The following is a 25778-nucleotide window of genomic DNA, read 5'->3' as shown; positions in this document are numbered from 1 at the left end:
TATGATTTCTTTACAAATAATGGGTAGCTTTTAATAGACAATAAAATTTTTGCTATCTTCTTCTCGCATTCGTTTGGCAGACGGTATGCGGAATTTATTTCGTTCACCTTTGCGGATATGCCAACCATTGCATATCGCATCGGAAACAGAAATAAAACCTTGAAAGAATGGCTTTTGTAAGTTTGTCCTCTGGTATGAATTTATCTCTTTCATATAACGGGTGGCGGGGGTTCACCCACGGGTGGCGGGGGTTCATTTTCGAATTTTCAAGACTTTCGTGTCACAGCTGCATGGCGATTTTGGCGAGACTGGCACGGTACGAGTGGTTGGACAAACTTTCCAAAAGCTTTCTTTCTTCGTGTGATTGCCACTAGCTAGTAATTACTTTGCTGCTCATTTTTACACTCCTCCACATTTAAACAAAAACATTGCACCGGTGTGTGAGTATTTTTTCCGTTTCGTCTCTGCTACCTTTTATCGCCACACACATCGTTAATGTACAGACGAGCATCGTCGAAAGCTTAGTGTGGAACTTCCTTTGGGGAGCTCTATTGCTAGCTTCACTTGCGTAGCAGTATATCGATGGCGCGCTTCCCATTGGCATTGCGCAGCTCGTTGTCGACACGTTTCTGGAGTAGGTTGTAGATGTCGATGGCTTGAAATTCGGCCGCTAGATGCAGCGCCGTGTTGCCCCGTGCGTCGCAGTGGTTTAGCGGGAGTTGTGGAAGCTTGAGAATCTCCCGTACGACCGTAACGTTACGGGAGAAGACAGCGTAGTGCAGAGGAGATCGTTGTTCCAGATCGAGCAGAAGTTCTCGTTCGATCGGTTGCACCGGCGTTCCGAGGATCGCACAAACGATCGCGAGGTTTTGATTGCAGATCGCTGTATGTAGGATTGACTGACCGTTGGCAGAGGTAATGGACGGGTCGGCACCGGCCCCTAGAAGGTGACGAAAGATCGCTTCGGCACCCGTTTGGGCGCTGATGTGGAGGGCGGTGAAGCCTTCCTGGTTTTGTGCGTTCAATCCGTACCCGTTGGCGAGATGCAGGTCGACGCAGTAGCGCACAATGTCGAGGGCACCTCGTAGAACGGCCATGTGCAGGACGGTGTTGTCCGTGTCGCATTCGGCGTCCACTACGAACCGCACAACTTCCGGACAGTTGTTGACGCAGTACCGGATCACATCCAACCGTCCGGCCATCGTTGCAATCGAGAGCACATTGTGACCGAATCGATTCCGATGTTCCACGTCGGCGCCATGTTGGAGCAGGATGTCAAGTGTTTCTAGTGGAGCGCCGGCAAGCGCGTGGAACAAGGGTGTCGATCCGATTGTATCCTTACTGTTGACATCGAACAGTCCACTCTCTAGCAAGTACTCCAATATCCGACTGTAGCCTTCACGGGCGGCCCCAAAGAGAAGCTGATGCTGTGATGGTAGTTGTTGTTGTTGTTGTTGCTGCAGAGATGTCTTACCGCCCCGAGGTGGAGGTGAGAGTGCGATCAACGTTTTGCCGATCGTCTCTATCGAGGCCCCTTTCTGGAGCAATAGGTTTGCGATGTCGAGGGCACACTTCTTGACGGCGATCGCAAGCACTACATCGAGGTCTTCGGTCAGTTTGCCGTTGCGGCTATTGTGCTCGAGAAGAGTCCGCACCAGTGGCGTGTTGCGGTTACCTACGGCCAGCTGGAGTGGTGTAACTCCTTCACTATTCTCGAGCGTAGGGTTTGCGCCATGCTTGAGGAGGAGTTTCACACGCCGTAGCTCATTACAGAGGCAGGCCAGATGAAGCGGAGTGGTTGCGTACCGTGGGCTGGGCACGTCAATGTCGTATAGCTTTAAGAACTTTTCGAATACCCGCTCGTTGGACGCTTGGTGGAGTGGAGTGAAACTATCGCCAAAACTGTCTGCCGGGGAAAGACAATACTCGAACTTGCCCGTTAACTTCTGAAGCCTCTCCACCAGGGTGCAATTGTCGAGGTACTCCGGTAGGATAACATTCTCCACCGGTTGTCCACTGCCGAGAAGCGTTCGGGTAAGCCGTGCCGGTGCACCATCCAGTGATAGCTCGAGAGGACTTTTACCGAGCGAGTTCCGTACACCGATCGAAGCACCGTGGCGCAAAAGTGCCCTCACTATGCGTACGTTTCCACACTCCACCGCAAAGTGGAGCGCACTGTTTCCGTTCGTATCCTTCGCCTGAACGTTGGCCCCATGGCGTAGCAGTAGTTCCACCACATCGACGTACCCTCGGCTTGAAGCGGCGTGTAACGGTGTCATCCCCTGGCCGGTCGAATCTTTTCGGTTCACATTGAACTTTGCCTTGCGATCACTCTCGAACAGAAACTGCAGCACGTGCAACCGGCGGAAGGTGGCCGCTTTGGTGTACAGATCGCCATACTCGACACCATTGTTGGCCAGCATAAACTCGACGATCTCTTCGTTCGTGTCGTCGCAGTACTGAAGGAACAGGTCGATGCACGCACTCGCCACCTTCGCACTGAGTAGATCGTTGTTTTTGAGAAACACGATTGTGTCCTGGTCGTTGTTGAGGAAGATCCACGAGTACTGACTGCAGCCGTGCTCACCGTTGGTGTACCACTTGGCCCCGGCGTTTGTCAACGCTTTCACCATCTCTACGTTGCTCAGCTTGCAGGCCACATCGAGCGGGGTTTGGCCGAAGGCGTCGCGCAAGTTCAGATCGTGGCACTGATCGAGCAGGAGGTTCAGCAACTCCACATTTCCCGACTGCACGGCGTAGTGAAGGATTTCGGTGTTGCTGTCCGCGTTCACGTCGTAATCGGGGTGCGTTTCAAGGAAGCTGGCGAACAATCGGTCGAAGTTGTACACCATCGGGATGGCGTCGATCTGGCCGTAGCCGAAGTCGGCTACGATCTTTGATAGGATGTCCTCGTCATTACTCAGCACCGCTAGGTTGTAGCAGAACTCCCGACGTGCCCTCACATCCCCGAGTACGCTATGCAGTGGGCGCCCACCCGGTATGGCAGTAACCGGCTCCATAAGGTAGGCCAACGGTTTCAGGAACTCGTCCACCCGGTCAAAGTCCAGCAGATGACCGAGCAGCATGCAGCTCTGCTGCTGTATCAGATGATCGATGATCCCGTAGCCCAGGTGACTTTGTCCCAGTAGGTACGCTTCCGCACGGATCGTTGCCCGTGCCTCGCTGCAACTCTGATACCGGAAACCTCCCAGGATGGTTTCTTGATGCTTCAGCAGGGTCACCTTATCCTCGAAGCTCCACCGATGCCGCTCGTAGATCTCGGAGATGATGTTCTTCGAAAGCTTGATCACGCTGAGCGCATTCAGAATGATCGTTTTGGGGCTCACGTTCGGTATCAGTATCTCGTAGGTGATGTGTCCGTGCGCGAGGTAGTTTCGCAGGTTGCGCCCCGTCAGCACTGGCACGTAGTTGCATAGACTGTCCCGATTGTTCGCCAACTTTCCCGACAGTGCGTTCGTCGCTTCCAGCATTAGCATCTCGAACGCGATCTCATCCGTGCGGTCGAACGTTTTCATGTTCATGTTTTGATCGAGAAACAGTTTCTGCAGCTGGGCTACCTTCTCCTCGGTCGCACGTTCTTCTTCGCGGCGCAGATCGGCAAGCAGATTACCACCGTAGGCCACCCGATGCCTCCGGAGAAGTTGCCTTAGTAGATCATACCGCTTTGACGGGTTGTCTCGCATCTTGCTGAAGATGGGATCGTTGATGGGTACCGGTAGGCGAACGCCGGTCGTTTCTTCCAGTCGCTTCAGCAGGACGCTCCCACTGCTCGTGAGCTGCAGGACGGGTGGTTCTCGAGGGTCAGCAAGTTTTCTGTACAGTTGAGCATCGATTGTGTACAACACGCGAACTACAAGCAGCGCTAGCCGTTGCTCGAGGGTGCTTCTCCGCCGCAGTTCCGGTAGATCCTCGTAGAAGTATCCCAGCAGGGCGTTGCGCAACTGCACCAACACTTGCCGATCGATCGACTGATTCCGCTGGAAGACTTGTAGGTGCGAGCGGAACGTGTGTCGGATTTTGTCGTGGTTGTGGTTCGATTTGATCTTCGATATCAGACAGTCCACCATGAGGATCGTGTTGCTGAACTGTCGGTGCAGCACCTTGTAGCTGTCGATTTCGTTGGCCAAACGGGTGCGCATCCGTTCGAGCCGCTCGTTTGGGGGAAGCTCGTGCCGGCGGTACTCGTCGGCGATCGCGTCCAACAGCGTACCGATCTCGAGCAGTGTGAACGGAGCGAACTCCAGATCCTGCAGATAGTCGGACGAATTATGGCGGAAGAGGTACGCATAGTAGGACTTGATCTCCTGCAGGCTCTTGCTATCGTACAGGCGGTTGATGAGTGTTTTGATTGCGAGTATGTACTGCAGGTTCTGTGCGAACAGGAACAGAGACCGTAGGATCTTGAGGTTACGGTGCACCTCCTCGTAGTCCAGCGTGTCGTCGCTAATGTGAAGCTGCTCTGGGGAGTGTTCTGAGGTGCAGCCGGTTGGCAGGAGCGAGAGTAGATCTCCACCCCGACGGTAGTGGGACAGATAGTCCCGGATCTTCGCACTGGCAAGGATTCGTTGTGGTGTCACGATGTTTATGAAGCTTTCCGCATGCCTCGTGATGGTTGGTGTATCACGTCCACCTCGTAACGTCTCGCAGATCACTTGCACCACTCGCTTCATGGCTAGCGTTTTGATTTCACGATCGGACGCCCAATCGAGGTCGAACACCGAATCGATGTAACTGAGCGCCCGGTTGATGGCGTGCAGTTCCTTCATTCTCCGATAGCTCTTAGCCAGCTTACGGAACACCTTCCGGTGCTTGTCGGACAGCTTCGGGCGTGCGGAGTGCAGATAATACCGGTACCCCACCGCTTCCATCTCTACCTTCCGCTGCACGTCCTCGGGCAGTAGCTGTTCGCGCACGATCTTCCGCTGCTGCGTCAGAAGGTTCTGCTCGGACAGCTCGCAGGCGGGCTCATCAAACGCACTGTCGTCGCCGGACGAGCTTGAGCAGGCCAACGTACGCTGCCGTTCGGTCCAGAGTTCGTGCAATCGCGTGCGATATCGTTGACCATCGGAACTTCCATCACTCTCACCGCCAGCAACGACTACGTAGTGGCAAAACATGAGCTCACGGTTCCGTTCGGTCGTCCAGCGAAACTTTCCGGGACGCTGCTTCGGTACGCTGGTCGCACTTGTCGTCGTGCTCGAGCAGCTTCCAGTGGAGCCGCTGCGTTCTTCCGATGACGACGAAAGGCTGGACGTACGCATGGCACCATCGGGAACCGCGTTGCCGGGAAGGGCGAGGATCTTCTTAAGCTCGCCAGCAACGGCGCTCAGATAAAGGAGCAACTTCCGCTTGTCAACGAGCATTTTGTAGATGTCATACCGGGGTGGATTTTTCCAGATGTGCAGGAATATACCTGTGCGAAAAGAAACGAGAGGTGCTAAATTTAGTATATTTATTTCAATAGAATTTATTTTAGGAGGAATTTGTTGGATACAATTTTCGTTCTTTAATGGCTTAACGATCTTTGAAGGAACATATTTGCATTTAAGACTGCAATTTTTTGAAGTTTCCTCAAAATCATCTTAAAGAAAAGAGGAATAAAATAATTGAAAAATGAGGATATGAGAATGTAGGGCAAATTGCACTGGTGCATCGACATAAAATTCAACACCGTGGAAGATTTCACTACCGTAGTGTACGCTGTGTTGGAATGTGAAATAAGACATCCATAAAGTGCCTCAATATGCTATTAAACGAAAAATATAATTCTAAAAACATTTGAATTCACAATTCTAGAATCCTAGTTGTGCAAAATAAAACTTAAACATCTTCATCCTGGAGTAATAAGCATCGGTTTATGTTGGTAACATGAAAATCCGCATTAAAAAAATTTAAATTTGGTCATGTCTAAACTAAATAATCTGTAGGTTGTACCTATTCTACATTTATAACTCGCAAATGAATTGTTTTTTGACATATTTTATTTGGTAATATAATTCGTTGAAATAAAGCAAATTTTTATTTGGTGATGGAAATATATTTTTTTAAATTCTTTTAATCATCCACCTTTTTTTGAAATCGAAGAAGAGAGATCCTGGGGTTAGTTACAATTTCAATACTGTTGTTTTGATAAGCTTGTTTAATGATTAAATGCTAAAGAATTGATCTGTAAAAGAGTTTAAGATTGTTTTTAGCTGTATATTGCCCTATTTTACCTTGCACTGGAAAAAAGGGGTTTCATTGGTTTTTAGAGAATATTTTATTCGCAATCAAACCATATAAAGATCAATATTAAAAACAATAACAATTTAAACGTGTTTAGGTAAGAATACTAACGGATCAATGAATGGACCACAAGTTAAAAGCTGTTATTTGTTTATTTATTTATTTGTTTATAAAAAGCTTTTAACTTTAAAAGCTTTTACTCGATCAAAACAATTTTCTTGCAATAGATTGTTCTTTTCAAGAATTCAAGAATGACAGCTCATTTCCTCATCCATAACATACAAAAATGGCATGGCAAAAATAACTTCAACCGATCTTTAAATAAGTATTCAAACGAGCTTGTACATTTTCGCAGGGAATTGGTTTCGATAGAAAAGAAATGGCGATAATCCACTCTGCCGGCATCTTTTTCTACACCCTGGCCGGCTTAACCAAATTGCCGGACGGAAGGTATACCGGAAACCCCGTTCGGAGTCTGGTGTGCCTCGGTAATCGTCCGTCTGTTTACTAAACAAGACTTCGACACGTCCACTTTCCTTCCGGCAAAGGAGCGCCCTTGGCATGAAGTGTGCCAATGGGGGGTTTTAATGCTCGTCATCAGGATGCATACGAACCGTTTCACTTCCCTGTCTGCTAAATTGTTGCAAACCTCCTCGCATTTAACAGCAAGATTTCTTTCTTTCAAAACAGAGTTTAACCTATCTTCTCGATGGGCACAGGGAAACTTTAAAGTCCTGTCCCCAACCCAAAAGAAGACTCGACCGGGTATGGAAATCGGGGTATTTTGTGTACCAAATGGGGTCCTGAAAATGGGGCGAAGCTTTTCGTGTGTCCATTCTGATCTCGAGTGAGCTGCAGGAGAGCAAACGGTGGGAGAAACTATTGCAGCAATTCATTTGCCACCATCCTGAACTTGTTTTCCCAGTCCGGCAGTGAAGGGATGGAAGAGAAGAAAAGTTCTGTTGGATCAGCATCCTTACACCTTTCGCTTCCCTTGCGAGAGGAGGGGATTCATCCATCGATATTCATTTCTATCTTTAGAAAAAGAAAATCCCAATGGATCTCCTTTTCCTCTTTTGTGTGCTGCCCCCGTTCCCTTCCACTGGGGATGGAAAATAATTTAAAATTTTACCGATTAAATCTCTCTCGAAGGAGTTTACCTTTCGGCCATCGTCATCATCTTTCCCCCCCCCCCCCGCTCTTGGTTCCCCCGTTCGGCACCCATCGAATGACCGCCGTAAATTCGCACAAATGGCATACCTTTTTCCAGCGTTCGTTGAAAACTTCCTCCCTTTCTCCACATCCGAGGAACGGATTGGAAGCTTGGAGCATTCGGCTGGACTTTTTCTTGGCACAAAATCGACCTCAGGTGGTGCCTTTCGGATTGTGCACTTTTGTGCGCCCAGCAGAAATCAAAAGCCCGAAGAAAAGATGCCGGATTTTCTGCCAAAGTATCCTCCAGCTTTATTTCTATTTCTTTTTCGGGGTTTTGCAATGACTTTCGCAACGCTTTGTTCCGACAAGATTGAGAGGGCTTTTTGTGTTGTACATCGTTGTGCACATTCTTTTGTTGTTGTTAAGCTTTGGTCCTTTTTTTGTTGGGCCGAAAGGAAAAACAAGAAATGAAACCGAAACAAACAAATGGCCAAAAGAATGCCGTTTCGGGGCCAAGACGCAGCATTTCGAGCGCCGTTTGCGCCAAGAAGCAAAGGGGCTTATGGGTGAAATGAAAAACGATAAAGAGAGATGAGGAAAAAAAATGAACGCTGGGATGATTTTACAAAGTTTGTTGCGAAGTTTTTCAAACGTTTCCCGCGTTTTTTCTAGCCCTTTCGTACGGCGTTATCATGCTTTCCAGTCTTCTTCCATTTTTGCTGGCACGGATGCAAACAATGGATTAACAATGAGGAAACATTGCTCGGCTTTTGTTTTAAATATTTTAGCAGAATTTTGCAACTACTTTACAACGGTTTTTACTGGTGTCTTAGCGGCGTTTTTTATTGATTCCTGGGAAAAAAGCGTGCTCTTTTATTATATATTTACAATGCGAGCACCTTTTTTTGCTCCTCAAGGGAACGAAATAACTGTTTCAACATGTTTCATATATTTGTGTAGTTTTTCATATCACATCAAAGATAGCTTAGCTGAATACAAATTTGGTTTTGAACTTTATCCCGAAATAGATTTTAAATTACTACATCCCTGAAGCATAGATTTAAGTCAATTTTATTACGGGAAACTTCATGAATAAAGGACGAGCAAGGTTTTGTATTTCGGCTTCGGTATCATTTTGATAAGATTGAGAAAAAATATTTCGAAACAATAAATATCACTGTTCAGTATTTAAGTAAAATATTTTATCGGTAATCTTTACGGTTGTGTTCATCAATTAGATTTCTCGTTAAATTTTTCACATTTTTGTTTATTTTTAACAGAAACCATTCAATTGGAAGCTAAATGATGTTAGAAATATAATCGTAAAAAAACTTTTCGTTGCCAAAAAAAGTTGAACTCATCGCCATTTTGAAACTCGCACGTGCTTGTCTACTTCCTTATCGCTGATAGGTGCGCTCATTACCGATCGGCAGGAGATAAAGGCGTCCAAAAAAGGGAAAATTGAAAAAAACCTCAGGCATAACGTTCACAGGGGGTGGATGGAACAAAAAACAAAAAAAAAAAGAAACGGACAAATCATCAAACACATACCCTGGGTTCGCTAAACCACTCCCTCGGCGCGCACGGAAGGAGCAAAATGCATCCGGCTGGCTCCAGCCCCACACTGCGCGTACGGTTTTCCCAAGCGGAAAGTACATAATGCATTCGCCAGGGCCGGCAGTTTGAGTAATCGGGGGCCGTATCGGCAATTTTTCAGCAAAATCGCCCAGCACCACTATTGCAGTTCAATGGAAATGGAAAATCATCGTTGGCGCGTGGGTGGAAAAATATCCGTCAATATTGTGCCGTCCGTTTATGGTAATATGTTCCAGCCTTCCGTGGCAGTTCCCTCCCCGGGTTCCTGCCCACTCCCGTGTGCCTGCCCCGTTGGCGCTGTTTGTGGAGAAAGTGCTCGATTTATATTCATGACGATGGTCGCTGTTGCCTTCCGTGCGTGCGTCTGGGTATGTGTGTGCATATGTATTTTTTTCAATTCTCCCTCTGTTGTCTTTTTTCTCCCCACTCTCGATGGAGGAGGAAAGCATCAGTGTAGCTTTTTCCTTGTTTTTTTTTCTTGTTCATTTTTCCTCCCGATGATGGCGGTCGCCGTTGCCATATAGCAACCGCGCGGCGAAGGGACGCACGAATCGCGCCGTGCGAAAAGTGCGTGTCCACCGCATGCAACCCTCCCACCCCGCTCCCTCTCCCCAGGGCTCCACACGCATAGGTGGGCCCGGTTTTTCAATCGTACCACACACATTCGGCCAACGACGCGGTGCTCTTTCACGCATGCGAGGGAAGAAAAAAACAGGCCCTGGCGCGTCGGGCGTTCGGCAGGAAAGAACTCTCGATCTCGAAACGAAACACAAACCCACTCTGTCTCGCAGACGCACACCGAACACCCAACGAATGCCACGTCCGCGGGCACGTCCTCTGATTCGTCGGAATCGGAGCCATCCCCGGGAACGGGCGCTTTCCTCGAAAAAAGGAAAAACGAACTCGCCCCAACCCACCATACCCAGCCTCAGGGGAGGGTGGGGCAGCAAACGGTCAGTAAAAATACAGCAAGTGCGTGACCGTCCGTCGTGTTGCATCGCGAATATGAAAAGGATGGAGCGAAGGACGCGCGCGCCAACGACGACAACGACGACGACGACGACGACGGCGATGATGGCCAGGACATTCGCCATCCGGAATACGGTTTACTCTCCGGGACCACCGGGAACCGCCTGGAACAAAAAAAAGCCAGTAGCGATTCGAAACAGAACGGAGCAAAAGTGAAAGCAAAAAAAAAAAATACGCCCACTTTTCACCACGGACCCGTGACCTTTTTTTTCTATCCTCCGTCCAATACGTAACGGTTTCGTCCTTTTCATCCTGCCCGTATTTTTTTTCCAAATCGCTACGCAACAACGATGCAACGAGCACCACCGAGTGTGCGTGCGTGTGTGTGTGTTTGTCTGTGGGGTGGCCGTTTCCTATCATCGGCTGGCCGTTATCTGTACACCGATGGCGAGAGGGATGTTTTTTTACCCACCCAGCTCACCTCCCACCCCTTCCGACATTTTCCTTTTATTGTGCGTCTCGTTTTTTCGCAGCGATTTTTCTCGCTCCGCCAACCTCGATTTTAGCTGACCACGGCTCTCTTATATCGTAGCGCACAGACACACACGTATCGGAAACACCTAGAGAAATACTTCTTTTTTCCTTTGTGTGCTTGGATCCTTGTTTTTTTTAAACATTCTCTGTCAGTGTTTTCACGGTTGCTATGACGGTAGTAAATGAGGAGGAATGAAAAAAACGGGCTCGCGTGGTCTTGCGCGATATTTCATCGCTGTTCAGCGTAATTTGGAAGTTTTTTTTCCCCACTTTTGCCCCTGTGTTGTTAATTTTTTTTCCTCCCGTTAACACGTTCGACCACGAGTTTGTTTCCGGTTTTTATTTTTTTGTTTTAAATATCAACCAAGTCCCCCGATTGGCTGACCGTTATCCTGGCGGGGAACCGATAGAAATGAACCTGTTTAAGGTAAACAAGCAGTAGAAAAAAAGAATATTCTCTTCAAAGTATATAACATTTTCGAATCAAGGTTGGCTTCCCCGAATACGATTCCTTTCCTGCCGGAGTTGCCGGCGCTTGGAGGTGTCGATGGCAGTCCATCATCGGCGAAACGCTGGGGTTTGGGGCGGGGAAACAAAATGGCCCTCGAGCAAAGTATGCAAGTGTTAAGTGGTCGATTCAACCTCAGGGGGAAGGGCTAGGGTTGGTCCAGCTTCCTCGCATTAATCGGCACTTCTTTCCCGGCTATAAGTTGGAGCAGGAATGATTACATTTCCCAGCAAGCAACCCGTTTTCTTTGAATGCAATCGTTCCGCTCGTTACAGTGTTGGATGCATTTTAAATACATTGCAGTGGATAAAAGTAGAAAATACCGGCGTTGGGAATGCAATTAACAAAAACATTCTAGGCTGCATTTGTTCAAAGGATTTTTTTTTCTCTCTGATCGATGAACGTTATTCGATTTGCAAGATTTCGATTAACGGAGATTTTTTTTTTCGAACTCGACCAAAAAAGTTAAAGTTGAAGCTTTAGTTCAACGATTTTTATTTCATACGATATATGACCCACATAATCATTAAGGTGCATACTGTTGGAAAATGGTCAGATATACAATTGGTAAATTTTTTACTAAAGGCCGATTATCCGAACATAAAAAATGAATCAAATGCAGAGTTGTTTAACAAATAAGATGGCAAATAATAAAAAACAATTATTTCATGTCATTAACCCAAATAAAGAGCTTAATACTCAGAAAATAAAAGATATCACATAAAAGTCAAGTTCAAAGTAAAAGTTTTGAAAAGAAAACCCACTATCTTGTCAACTTTGAACAACAAATACCTATTCGATATGTTACTTTAGGTAATCTCGTTTATATTGAAAATATTTAAAACAACAGCAATCCAAAATTCTATGCCGGGATTCCCATATCAAACAGACTGCTGCAATTAGTTGGTTAAACACTGTTCCCTCGATGGAGGCCCGTCTCCTTCGGCGACCTTAAAAAGTGTACCGGATTCCTTTCGCCTCAGTTTGACTTTTAACGTAGTACTGGCCTCAAACCAACCGGCTTAGCTTTCCCTTTCGCTAGGCTTTGTTGTTGCGTCGACTGAATCCTGGTGTACCACACAGGCATACACACGTACACAAAGATGCACACTCGTGTGCCGGAGAACGCGTCCTCTAACGCCCCAGACTACCGGTGGTATTGCTGCAAAGGATACCGACCAGGTCCGCACTTCCCGTACTTCGAACGTCGAACCGCTTTCCCTAAAGTCTGGCACGTTTGCCGAACATTGCCGGACATCGTCCTCGGTTGCCTACGATGTTGCAGAAGGCTCAGCGAGTGCCGATGGGCCATTGGGAGCGGGAAAGGCTCGTCCCGATGGTCCTTTCTTTAAACGGGGCTATAGACAATCGAAACGTGCGATGGTTGAAGAGAAATGCACACAAACACACACACACACACAGGGAGGGAAATGGTACCGTTGGATGAAGCGTGCAGGAGACCTTCAAAATCGGAGAGACCCACATTCGGTCGCCGACCAAACGGCACACGGTCGAGTGAACCGGAAGGTCCTTCAGAGGAATTTTTTTTCGGTTCCCCGTTTTACTTCCGTTTCTCGTTCCAGATGGCACACATTCCGCTCCCGGTGGGGGTTGTACTCACACAGGAAGCCGGATTTTACTGCTCCACACCCCGTGTAACGGGACATCGGTACGAGGAAGCAATCAAGGAGCATTCACTTGAAGAATTTACCTTTCATCGGGAAGAGGGCCTTTTTTCCTTCTTCTCAATTTCCCTACGAACAAACAACCGTTCAACAAACATCTGCTGAATGGTGAATTAAAAAAAGGACGTCTGGTTACTTTCTTCCCAGCACCAAACCGGCCGACCGTCGGTTCAGATCGTGTACGTGTTTCCCGATGCATCGCTCGGAAGGAGATTTCCCAGCCCTTTCCCAATTGATCCCCGGGTTTCGGTCACGGTTCGGTCGGTTCGCTCGTTAAAGCCACCGCCAGCCAGGACTTCCGCCGGTGGTTCCGCGAACTTTGCCTCCCCCCATCCCACCCTTCCTTGGTGGGTGGAAGATGGAAGAAGATGAGGGAAAGCGTCTTTTTTAAACAACCTTTTCTCGCTGGCACTGGTGTGGCCTTTTTTTAAACAACCTTTTTTAAACAACTTTCAATTGCTTCAAAACCGCGCGCCGAGAAGCGCGACGACGGCGGGCTCAAATGGGCGCGCGAAGGAAGATGGCTATGGGGGTGGGAGGGTGGAGTGCGGTGGCAATCTTCTTACCCAACCCCATCGTCTTTTCCCACATTCCGACGGAGGTGGCACACGTACACCAACACTTCGAGGCGTCGAGGCATCGCGCGCGCGTGTTTCTGTAGATAGTTTTGCCATCGTCCGCGCCTTCCTGGTGTAGGTGGGTTGTATGTGTGTGTGTGAGTGTCGATGGTAGTTTAGAAGCTAGTCGGCCCTCCCAACCACCCCTCAGCTGCTGGCGAAGCTTCTCTTCCCTTAAAATAATAATAAATACCGTCGACGTCATCGCCGCCGGAGGATGGGCGCTTCTCCACGTGCCATACATCACCACGTTGGTGGCCATTCTTTAAGCTGGAAAGGGGTGAGGAAGAGGAGGAGAAAGGATGGAAGGGATGCTGGCAAGGAGCAGGAGGATTTGATGGCCGGGCGGTAAAAGTCCTGGGGTTAGTTCGGTGTGGAACTAGCTGACTTTATGTGTTACTCTTTCCTGTTCTTTCCTTTTTAGCTCACTTTATCGTCTGCTCTCCCTCTCCCACTATCTGTTTCTCTTTTGTTCTCTCTCTCTCTCTTCCCGTCTATCTTTCTCCTTCTTTTATTCTCTTTCTCTTTTAGTTCTCTTTTCCCATCTCTCTTTCTAAGCATCTGAGCATTGCTTTACGAAACACGGTGGAATTGACGGGCTGGCGCGGTTTACTATTCTGTTCGGCGGTTGTTTCTATGTGTTAGGCAGGAGAACGGTGTTCGCGCCGCGCCGTCATGGAAAGGATGCTGGATGGCATGGGGGCGAACTGGAGCAGCATGGGATGTTGCCCATGTTGCAACTTTCTCCCGCTTCCCCGACCTGGTGAAGGTGCGTAAGCGAAATTCGATCAACATGTGTTACAGTGAGTCTCGGTTTGCAACGATGTGGTTTCATTTTACCCCCCGTTTTTTTACCATATGGTGTGATACTAGCGATGCAAGTGGAAGTGATGGTAAAGCACATTTAATTTTCTAATTTAAACTACATAATATGATAAGGTGTATTTACAATAAAGGTAACACAGAATTTTTTTGATAAACTTTATGAAATAAACATCGACATAATAAGGTTTTTTTAACTTTAACTCAACATTTTCTAACTTATGCTGGTCACAGCAACTTAAAAAGTTGAGAGTTTAGTTTAACCCAAAATTTAATATTAAGTGTCAATAGATTTGTAACATGAATGTTGGTTTTTATACTATTCAATATTAATTGTAAACTGATGTCCTTTCAAAACACAAATATAATGAAGAGTGCATTGCTTTTTTGTCATTTTTTCTATCATTACAAAGCGAAAAATGCACAAACGCTGAGAATATAAAAGAGGAAAACAATTTTAAAAATTTCATGACAATTGAAAACACCTTAGTTTCAACAGTGAGATCCTGATAAAAAAAATGTTGCAAATGTTGGTGATTCACATCTATTGACGTTCTGGGGAAAACAAACAATCATTTGCTTTTTGTTTTTGATTTTTATCTTTTTTTAGCTAAATAAGTAATGAAGTCGTCAAAAGGATTAAAATACTTCTTCAAACCATGACACTCGACGTCGAAATGCTATTCCTTTCCACTCAGAATGCACAGCAGAATGAGCAAATCGTGCGATAAAAAAGGGCGAGGGCAAAATGTTCCCCCCATTTGGCATGCGAAAACGCATTGAAATCAAAAAGATGACGGTTTGGTGTGACTCCTGGATGACGTGCGGTACAGTGCGTCGAGTTGAGCCAGTGGACAGGGCACGTCGGACCACTCCGGAAAACGGTTTCGGTCCGGCTTCACTCGAGTCCCGGCGGGTTCGATTGTTGCGATCGAAAGGATATGTGTGTATACCGAGTGTATGTGTCGAGGTTGGGGTGTTGGTGAAGGAGTCTTTCTTCCCGCCTCCGTCCACCTACACTTTACCGTAAACCAGCTCACTCACGTTTTAATCGAGTATCATTTCAAATATCGTCATGAGTGCTTCCTGCGTGCGTGTGTGTGTGTGGGTGCGTGTAGTTTGATGGCTCGGCGGTAAACAGGAAAAGTTTTGCAACGGAGTATGGGGATAAACCGTGCAAAGATGTGTGCGTTTGTATGTATGCTTCCATCGGGTGTGCGTGTGCTACTGCTGCTGCTGTTTAGAGGTTTAGAGTTTGTGTGCTAATGAGCGAACGCAGCGACGGTTTCTACCGGAAAACCTCGCGCCCTTTAACATTCCCGTCAACCCCCCGAGCTCCCTTCACACCAGCTCTCTCCCTCCTCCTCCTTCAGCAAGCACATAGCGAACAACACCCACCGGGCGGGCGCTGCTTGTTTAGAATTTGTGGTTGAGGGAACATAAAGCGACTACGATTCCGAAGGGTGGTTAGTTTTAGATCTATTGCATGTGTTCTCCCACTTTCACTAATATAAATACGCACCGCCACACGCACTAAAAAATATACCACCCACACACATACACACCCACACATGTGCATACACATGCGTAAGGCTCGTAGATACATTGGTCGCATGCAGATTCGCGAGATTTTGCGAGCCCATTACCATCACTATCATTGTGCCCCATAATCATCATCACGTCCCCATTGTGAACCGAACGCAGGGCTAGTAGCACACATAAACACATACATACACGCACGTCCTCCCATGCTCGGTTTTTGCCCATTCCATCACCCATTGTCTCGGTCTCTTTTTTTCGCGAGCCTTGGCGGCGGTGTTGCCTTTCATTAAAAAGCAGAAACTATACATATTTCTAACATTCCCTTCCGGCCAACCGAAGGGTGAGTGGGAGGGTGTGTGTATGTGTGCGTTTTTTGTGTGTTTGGGGGTGAAGTGAGGATAGTTTTAACGGCAGACAAGAATAACAACAACAGGAGGCAAACAGACAAACACATAAAAAAATGTGGCCCGGGAAGCATAGAAAATAATAACAGCTCCGAACAAACAATTCGTCCGGGAGACCGCTTCCTACTAGCCCCGGAAAGGATTTCCCCAGTACCGTGTGTCAGCCACCTCCCTGCTCGTTATTTTTCCAACCATCTCCCTTTCCTCCATTCCAGTTAGTTTAGAAACTGAAATAATTTCCAGGTTCAAGTGAACCGTCACTCCCGGCTTTGGTGAGCTCTTGGACGCTCGGGAAAAAGAAGTGGGGAAAATTAAAATAGCGTCAGGAAAATGTGCACTACTCCCACCTCGAGGGGGGTTACGGGTGTAAAGTGGTCTTTTCCACTGGACCGAAATCATTATCTATGTTCGCGCGGGAACGAATGGAGTCGGGATCTCTGGAGGGTTGTACAACATCCACCTGCTGGACTTTTCCTCGCTGGCGACAAAATCTCCCCATTGATTGGTACATTTTTCTCTCAACTAAAAGGGACGGTTAAGTTAAACTTTTCTCTGCTACTTTTGAAATGCTTAATTTTCCTGTTTGGGAGCTTGTTTTCCATGCGTGCATTAGAGTTACGGTGGGATGCAATTATTTTCCCCATGTATGTTTTAAAAATTACCTTACCCTCTTTTATCGCTGCTTAGTTCTACCACCAACCACCTTTCCTTAAGCCCATTGATCTCTATTAAATTATGTGCGTTGGTGTATGTCCGGGCTGCACATCCGGGCGGCGGTTGCGGCGGTTGGACTCGAGAAAAACCTGAGGCAAAATCCATTATTTATCGCGAGAATTAATATAAATAAAATCTATATTGCAAGCATCCCGTTTACCCCCCCTCTCTTCTTCCCAGAAAAACTGCATGACTGCGCCCGTCCAGCTGCATCGCTGGAGTTTTCTTTCGTGTCATCGAGTGAAGGGTGGGTCCATGTATATCCTCGTTTATCTGGGAGGTGTCCGGTCGCGATGTGCCCGGTCGGTGCACACTATCGTGCGATGCGCATCGTTTAGAAACCCCCTCCACCGTCCGTTTGTCTGTCCACCGGGACTCATCCCCGGGGGGGGGTGCGTATGTGTTTCCCACCCCAACCCGCCTTTTTTGTTTTACTGTTTTTGTTCTTTGCTCTGTTGAGCTCTCTCGACTCGGCCTGGTCGCGTTTGTTGGTGTTGAAATAGATGGAGTTAGTATTTTGTATGCTTTTATTTCCTTTTTTTTGTGCCGCTCGTGCGTTTCATCTGTAAAATTATTTTCCCTTTGGCCAGTAGTGGGGAACAGTGTTGGGGGCTTGGGGAAAGCTCATAAAACACACTGGCTCGCAGCGTTAGCTCTCATCCCGGGAAGAAGGGGTCTTGGTGGGGTAAGCGAGGGATGGGGGTTGCGTGTGTCATTCGACGGAAAGGCCACCAACCCAACAATAGGCAAGGCACTCGGATCCAAGCCCAGACGCAGGACGGTGCGTGCATGCACACAGACATACAGAGGCCCTGTCTAATTGTTTTCGTTTGCCCGCGGTCACGAGGGACAGAGGGTGGTGAGAGCTGAGGGAATGGGGGTAGCCCGGGCGGTTCGTGCGTTTTACGCGCGGCCGGTGGTCTGAGGTTGGCGCGGTTTTTCTGCCGCTAATTCTAATCAATAGGAAAAATCGAAATTTGCCTACTAAGCGGTAACGGCCGGGCAAACAAGCCACACAGTGCGTCGGGAATACGTGTGTTTACCGTGGCGGCAAGAGGGTGGAACTGCGACGACGAGGATGCAAGTGAAAAATGGTCCTGCTCAGTGAGGCGGGCACATAAATGTTGGATGCAAAAATTAACGCCACTGCATCGAACGGCACATCAAAAGGGTGTTTTGAGAAAATAGAAAAAGATACAGCTGTGCGATGTCGTGTTTCGTTTTAGTTACCAGAAAGAGAAAGGGAGCGGAGTGGAGAAAAAATAAACACATACACCAATCCCACATCAACGCACCGGGGGATTTGTTAGGTCTCTTCCGGGGTCGGGTAATCACTATCGCAAAATTGGCGACATGAATCGAAAGTAGTACCCGTTGCCGTTGGGAGCTAAAATATCATACATATTGAAACCCGCTGAAAAATACTTTTAATTGAAACACGAGCTTGGCATGCACTGATGGAGGCGCATGGTGTATTCATTTTATCCAATGGAGACGCCCGGTGGTTGAGCTTAGTTATTCCCAAATAATTAATTATTGTATTGGAAGAGGAAGAAATGCTTGTTTTAAAAACATTTTTGTGGAGAAAACTATGTTTTATGAGTTATTTTAATATGAAACAAGTGTTTCAATAATTCAAATATATTTGTCAACTGTACTTTCCCACTTCTTGGCAGGATGGTTATTTCTATTTTGTCGGACGCCAAAAATGTACTTCTTTAACTGACATTATCAGCACGGCCCGTAGAAGCGCGAGATACTTTTTCCCTCCATGGCGATTTCCTTCCGTACCCACCGGTCGCCGGTTAGGAAAAACGAGTCCTGCTGCCAACGCCGACCCGAGAGTGTGCATCCCGTAATTAAGAAAATTTTAAAATATTCCAAAGCTATAATTTCCACCCATCATTCGCCAGCGGAGCGAAGGCAAATTGAATGAAGCTCTGCTCGAGGAAGAAAAGGAGCGGTGAAGAGCAAAAAATAAAAGGCCAAACCCAGACGTATACATAGCTCGTTTGCCACGGATACAATTACGTACACCGATAGGTGCGAGCGGCAGGGGGGGAAGGGTACGACCAGGGGACTACTGGCCGGGACGTTTGTTTTTCCACGATCCGTTGGCGAGTGCGAAAGGTTTCGGCGTTCATCTCCATTTTGTTTGTTCGTTTCCGTTTCGATGGTGAAAATTTGTTCTTAAAATGAAAACTCCTGGGAACCACCTGAGGTTTGAGGCGGGTGGAACAAGAAAGAGAGATCGGAACGCTTGCACTAGCTGGGTGTTTATTTTTCGTTTCTATTTCCCTTTTGCCATGGAAAATACTCAAACCGTCCAAGTTAAACTTACACAAAAAATGTCGGCAAAAAAAACAGAAGCTGCGATAGCAAAATGAATGCCAGGCGCGGAAAAAGTTCAACCTGATTCGAGCGGAAGGATGGAAACAGAGTACCAGATAAAAAAATTGTACAGACCATCTCAAAACACACACAACCCAGCAGGACATTCTTTGCGGGGCCAAAACGTGATGGAAGAAGGATAGAACGTAAAAGAGTAAGCGAGAAAATGAATCGGAAAGAATGTTAAGGATATCAGAAAATGAAAAACCATCTTCATTGAGGGACGGGCACAAAAAAAGTAGGGAGTTTTCTTGGCCGTTGGCGAAGAGACCCTTAGAAGCTCTTAGAACGGCGCAAGGATAAAAGGGAAAAACAGCAAAAATACCAACATCCACAACAGCATCAAGAGCTTCGTTGCGAGCATGCTGTCAGATAAAAAAAGGTGTTTAAATAACAAAAGTGTACGATATTTTCTTCCTCTCTCTTCCCCATCGGATTCTTGCTGTTTGGAGTCAGTTCTATAGCTTGAGCTGTTTCAAACACTGAGCTCATGTTTTTGTTTGTGTCCACGCTAGTGTCTCACTTTTTATCTGTTTCGCTCCAAAGAAGCCTATCGAAACAAACACCAGCAGGAGGGGTTTTCTTTGCCTTACCATTTCCAGTCCAGTACAAGGATTTTCTGTGAGTTTGGTTCTTTCACGAGTATGGATTTTTTCTCCTCCTTTTCAATTTATCTGTTCGTGTTTTCTTGTTAGTTTTCGTTGGGAAAAACTTGCCTTCCTTATATATTTCCCCCATTTTGCATCCCTATTTGACGCTCGACCATCCGGGGTTGTGGATTTTTATATACTCTGTAAGGCAGATGGGCTTCGAGGAAAATGACAAAAATAAAACAGGCATCATTTGTTCTTGTTTCCCGAATCGAAGCAAGCTGAACCGAAAGGATGTCATGACAAAGGAAAACGCATGGGCGAGGAAGTTTTTAATATTGTGCCACCTTTATCTCACGGCGTTCGGTTTTTCCTTCGAACTGGTCGTTTTTCATGCCTACTCAGAGGTAAAATATGCTCCAGCTAACAAAGTAAATAAATCGATGGAAGAACGAATAATATGAGACGTAAAAATATGGAGCTTAAAACCGTTTGGCAAGAGAATGGCTGGAAAATATTAAAACCATTGACGATTTTGGCGACAATGTTGGCAGATGGAAAAAGGTAAGCGAGAAAATTTTTACTGTGGAGTGTAACAATGGCACCAAAAGAAAAAAGGAGAGCAAAACGACACACCTCCACGGCTCCATCCTTTTGGGTTGGTACCATAAAATAACTTTACGTCGCTTAAAACGTTATAACTAGGGACAGACAACTCTTGGGTTTTTTTTTGCCTATAACCGGGTGAAGCGAAACGGATAATGAGCAGGACACCATAGCTAAGCCATACAAAAAAGAGCCGTATATAATGTGTGTATTTGCGAATGTAAGGAGGAAAAGAGAATAATAAAAAGTGTTGTCCCCTCGGCGCTGCTGTGATGGAAAAGCAGCTGGAGGTGGAAAATGCAGAAAGAAACTTTAAACTGCAACCAAAAAGGAGGAGAGAAGGGTGGGTGGGTTGCACGGGAGTGGGTTTATGGCGACTTCCGTAGTGTTATAACCTTAATCCAGACTCTCCCTTGTCGAGCTTTCAATTACTGGCGAAAAAGTTATTCTTCCAAGTCGGACCGGACAAGGGAAACGGGAGGATGAAATAAAAATAGAAAAGAACTCGCTCGGTGTGACTCTCTTTCCTCGCGCTTGCTTCAAGCTTGTGCTTGGTGGTACATAGATGGGGTTGTTAGCAGAAAAAATGAATCCTGCCGAAGTTAAGCAAGGGCCATAGAGTAATAAAGTTTGAAAACAATTTAAAATTTTTCGATACACGGAAAACGGGCAGCGTCGATCTACTCCGTTTTCCCATCCTTTTAATGCCTGTGCAAGTAAAAAGAGTTTGATGAATTATTTATTTTAATTGAAGATGACCATATGTGGCTCACACGCACACACACACACATACATACTTATTCTAAACCATAGTTTGCTGGACAGAGTGTTCAGCGGAAGGTTCGTGGTGGAAAAATATGGCATACAATGATAATGCCAGTGCCGGAATGGGATTCAAAAGCAGACGAAGTTTCCCTCCCACTCCCTCACCATGATATTTCCTACATCCTAGAGCGAATCCCAGACGAAGTGGAGCTAAATCCAAGCAAGTCCGAAACCGGAGCAGCAAAAAAGTGTAAGTACATACAATGAAAACCGCTCCGAAGCAGGTTGAGGTGCTGAAAGAGAAATATTCTTTATATACTGCTTCCTGTTATTTTTTTTGCAAGTTATTCCACACAGTTTTTTCCGGACATACGAACGACCGGAATAGGAAAGGGGGGAAAAAAGCTGCTGCTCCGACATCGTTTATCGTTTGGTGCAGCATCCCGAAATCGCCACTCCAGACTCGAAGCTTCCATTCCGGTTTCGTAGCGTTTTGGTTCACTTTTTTTTACCGACGAACGGGGGTTTTTTTTGAACCGAAATACTTCCGCTGACGAGAGGAAAACCCTAAATCATAAGAACGCGATAAGGTTGGAACATTGTGAAAAATATGCAACGAAAACGGATAATGTAGTTTTCATTCCATTTACATTTTTTGGTGCTGGTTGATATTTTTATCATTTTGACCAGCAAAATATTTTTTACGGAACTTAATAAAACTGTACCATGAAAATATGTGCTCAGCATGAAAATTCGTGAAATGCCATTTATTTTAAATACTGTAAAATTTAAATAATCTAATTTATCTGACACCGCAAATTCCCAGACAAAATATAGAGCTTTCGGAGTGATTTTTCGTACACTTCCATAAACCCACTCCGTGAAATGGACGCGACTCATACTAAATTAATCCTCATCATGGAAACCTCCCTCGGTTGCGCTCGTCAATTTTTCACATTTCAAAGCAGAGTACACTTTTATGATTTAGCAACTCTGCGAAAGCGAAACATCGGCACGCTCTTCGTCCAGGGCGAGGGCGCCTTTGCTTTACAGTTTGCGGAGCATTTTGCGTAAAAAGCTTCCCTCCCGGTCGGGCGGTGACATTTTTCAAATGAAAATATTCTATTACTCTCGTTCTCGGACCGTGTCTCAAGCGACACCCGAAACCCCCACCCCAAAGAACCCCTTTTGGAGGGTGGTGAAATGTTATTTTAGCAATAAATATCCCCGCCGTGGACACAAAGCACAGCACAGGAAAGGAGACTCAGCTCGAGAGTTGAGCAATGAAAATACGATAATGACAGTGGAGTTGATGTTGATGTCGTCCGAGACTGTGCTCTGCTTACGCCGGCGCGGGGAAGAAACAAAAGAACCTGCCCAAGGTTTGGGGGCTGGTTGGGCGGTTGAGTTTTCCATTTTTCCATTTCGTTCACTTTGTCACTCGTCGCCCCGGGGGGCGGGACGGGGCGCTGAGGCGGCCTCAGGTGTGGGTTATCGGGTCCGATCGGTTGAAAGAAACCTTTCATCGGGTCTTGTGCTGTTGGTCTTGCGACGAAGAAAGAGTTGATGATTGCATTGACGATGGCTGAAGAGGGAGACGACGATGATGATGATGATGATGGCGATGATGACGTTGGTTTAGCGACCATTGACGACGATGGGTTCACAACAGTGTGCAGCGGATCATTTTTCCTCAAAGCTATTTTTCGCTCTCCGCTCCAATTGCAGGCTCCCATTTCCCACTAGTGTACCGATTTTCCATTTTCTTTCCCCGGTCCCCACTATTGGTTTCTTTTTTTTCCAGTACACTCCACAGAGTACTCGGGGTTGGTGCTGTTTTGGGTGGTCCGACAGTTTGTATTAATTTTCACATTTTCATTTACCATTTGCATTTTCTACCCCTTTCCACCGTGGGAAGCGGGAAGTCCGAGATAAAGGCTAGAGGACCCGAGGGTGGAACATCTAAGAAGTGGAAATGATGGGATAAAATCCATCCAAGTGCAGACGAGCAGGGCGAGTCAGCGAAAAGTGAAAGAAAAGAGAAAAATTAATTTATTTCTCGCTGAGTGAAACAAAAATTGAGAAAAAAAACAACAAACAAAATGGGAAAAACTGAACGAAAAAAGCTCGCCGAGCGTCGTCGTTGGTGGTGGTGGGGTTTTTCCGACCTCTCCCAAGCAAAAGTTCCGCGCCGGGAATAACTTCAGTGTGGGCGACCGAACGATGAGCGGAATTCGGGTGGGAGGATGAAATCAGAATGGTCAAAGGTGGGCCTTGATGATGGGAGGAGAGAGAAAGCGAGAGAGGGGGGGGGGGGGGGGAGAAAAAGCAAGCATTTGATGAGACGAGGAACACCTTGAGCCGTCCGCGGACCGAGGTTCCATCCAATCTAACGTTTTCTCGATTTTCCCATTCTATTTTCCAACATAAAGGAAAACGCAGGGTATGGGGAGAGGATGTGGAGGGGGGGGGGGGAACACTATCGTCCTCGGATGGACCAGAAGCAAACTTTTCCCGTCCGTTGTTGTCCTTTTTCTACCGGAGGAAGGTTTTTTTTTCTCGGTGAATGTTTCCGCTGTCACTCACTTGCACTTTGCCGGAACGGAGAGTTGCGGCATGGGTATGGGTGGAAAAAAGAACAAACATTAACGCAAACGTACAAAAAAGGAACTACCGGGCATTCGCTTAAAAACTAAGGAACGAACGGACATCTAGGTCGCCAGGATCGAGGAGCCAGCGAGGCCGGGGGAAGTAAGTATAAATTAAAGTTGGTTGAATATTAAAAAGGTTTCATCTCTGCACCCTCTAAACGGGTCAGCTCACTTCCTGGCTGCCGGGAAGGGAGGGAGATTTTTGCAACGGCAGCTTCGGCTTGGGAAAAAGATAACCCTGGCCGGGGCACATCGGTGTGGGGAACGGCAACCCGAGCACTGCTGTGAACACATAAACTCTTTTAACGTTCAACAAAACACGCCTTTCAATCTTCGTTCACTTTTTCTCACGTTGCTCGAGTCGGAGCTTCCGGGTTTAAAACTGGCGTCCTTATGGGAAATGGCCTTCGGTGCGCATTGAGTTTTAGATCGTCGTTGATACAAAGGTGATGCAATTGGTAGTGCCCGTATCGGTTTCAAACCCGCTCAGAAAGTGTTCACCTGTTGGCCAAGAGTCCTCAGAGAATAAACGTGCGTCCATTAGCAGCTCTTAACCCTCACTTTGTGAGTGTTTTAATCGATTAAAAATTCTCAAGGTGTTTAACGAGACGTAGACATTTAAGATGTTCATCTCCTTAAACGTTGCTCAATCCTTGCGTTTCCACTCGTAAAATACCCGTTTTCTTATGTGATTCGTGCAAGTATAAACTTGTTACGCCTTCATTAATTGCGGCCATTCTGCCGAAAGAAAAATACTCTTCGGCCATGGCACGTTGTCATTAGGGGACGAAATAAAACCGAACTAGCGCTACATTTCCCCATCGTTAATCGGGTAATGGCATTTTGCAGTGGACAAGACACTTGCGCTCCGTGCGGGAAATTGTGCATTTCCCCATCATGCCCACTTTCGGTGGCATCAATTCCGGTCCAGTTCGGTTCTGGACGCTCGACGCGCCATGAATTAATTATCTTTCCTTCAATTAAATTCAACTTCGCGCAATGTTGGGTTGATGCGTTGTTTTTTTGCCTGTTCGTCCGCGTAATTACGTTACCCTAATAGCATTTTTTGGTGATTTTTCTCAAGTGTTTCTCTTACTCCCGCACAATTAGAACAAAAAATCAAGTGGACGGTTTTGGAGGCGCTAGGTAACGTCTTACGAATACGATTTGATGATTGGACTAATGAACGTCATTTTAATAAGAATCTTTAACGTTTTTGCTCGTTGGATTGGGTTTTTTTGAAATTATCTCAAATTGATTGCAAGATTTACTCAATTACGAAACGATTTTTACGTGTCAGTAATAATTAATTTAGAAAATCGTGAAGAAAAACATAAATAAATGTGTTCAGTACACGTTTTCAATATTTTTGACTCTAAGCTTTGGTACAAACGGAAGATTTTTTTTCGTTTCTTTAAAAAATTACAGTATTTCCTCCTTCAGTTCTTCTGGTCTCTAATTATTTTCCGTTGATTTCCGTACACCGAACCAGTCGGGCGTGGAATTGAGGGTTTTGCTCACCAGCCCAAGAGCACCGACCGGTGTCCTGCCCTCCCGGTCATCCCGCCCCACCCTGTCCACCATCCCTTTCCGATGGACAAACGACGACGATGATGAGGTTTTAATTGTGTTATTTTTTAATTAGGCAAAAAATTAAAACGTTTGTCCGCGCAAGACTTTCCGTTGCGGCGTCCATCGTCGCCATTTGGCCTCGAATCCTGCTTCAGTGCTGGGTGCTCGCCGGTCTCTCTGCCGGAAGAAGGATGTCGTCGACCGGAAGGACGAAGATGTCGATGGTTGAGTCGAGCGACTCTGGGCGGGAGATGCCCTTTTTTATATTGTTTGAAAAACTCACTTTCTTTCGTAACGAAAGCGGTAAAAAAAGCGAGCACCCAAACGAGCTCAAGTGGGCGTTCGGAGGCGTAAAAATCGGTGTCGGTGCGGGCAAACCATGCCGGTCGGTTCGGGTTTTTCCAAGTCTGG

General features: G+C 46.6%; 1 protein-coding gene across 1 annotated transcript in view; it reads right to left on the bottom strand.

Moving 5' to 3' along the window:
- Positions 1 to 560: 560 nt before the first annotated feature.
- The window catches only part of LOC131281910 (uncharacterized), a 49819-nt gene continuing 24601 nt past the window's right edge, over positions 561 to 25778 (bottom strand). The window contains exon 2 of the mRNA XM_058311273.1: positions 561 to 5434. Coding sequence (XP_058167256.1) covers positions 561 to 5434 — 4874 coding nt within the window. The remainder of the gene's footprint in view (positions 5435 to 25778) is intronic.

This window comes from Anopheles ziemanni, chromosome 2 (genome assembly GCF_943734765.1).
Source record: "Anopheles ziemanni chromosome 2, idAnoZiCoDA_A2_x.2, whole genome shotgun sequence".
Classification (NCBI taxonomy): Eukaryota; Metazoa; Arthropoda; class Insecta; order Diptera; family Culicidae; genus Anopheles; species Anopheles ziemanni.
Note: the sequence above shows the minus strand (reverse complement) of the source record. Positions and strands in the feature narration are given on the sequence as shown.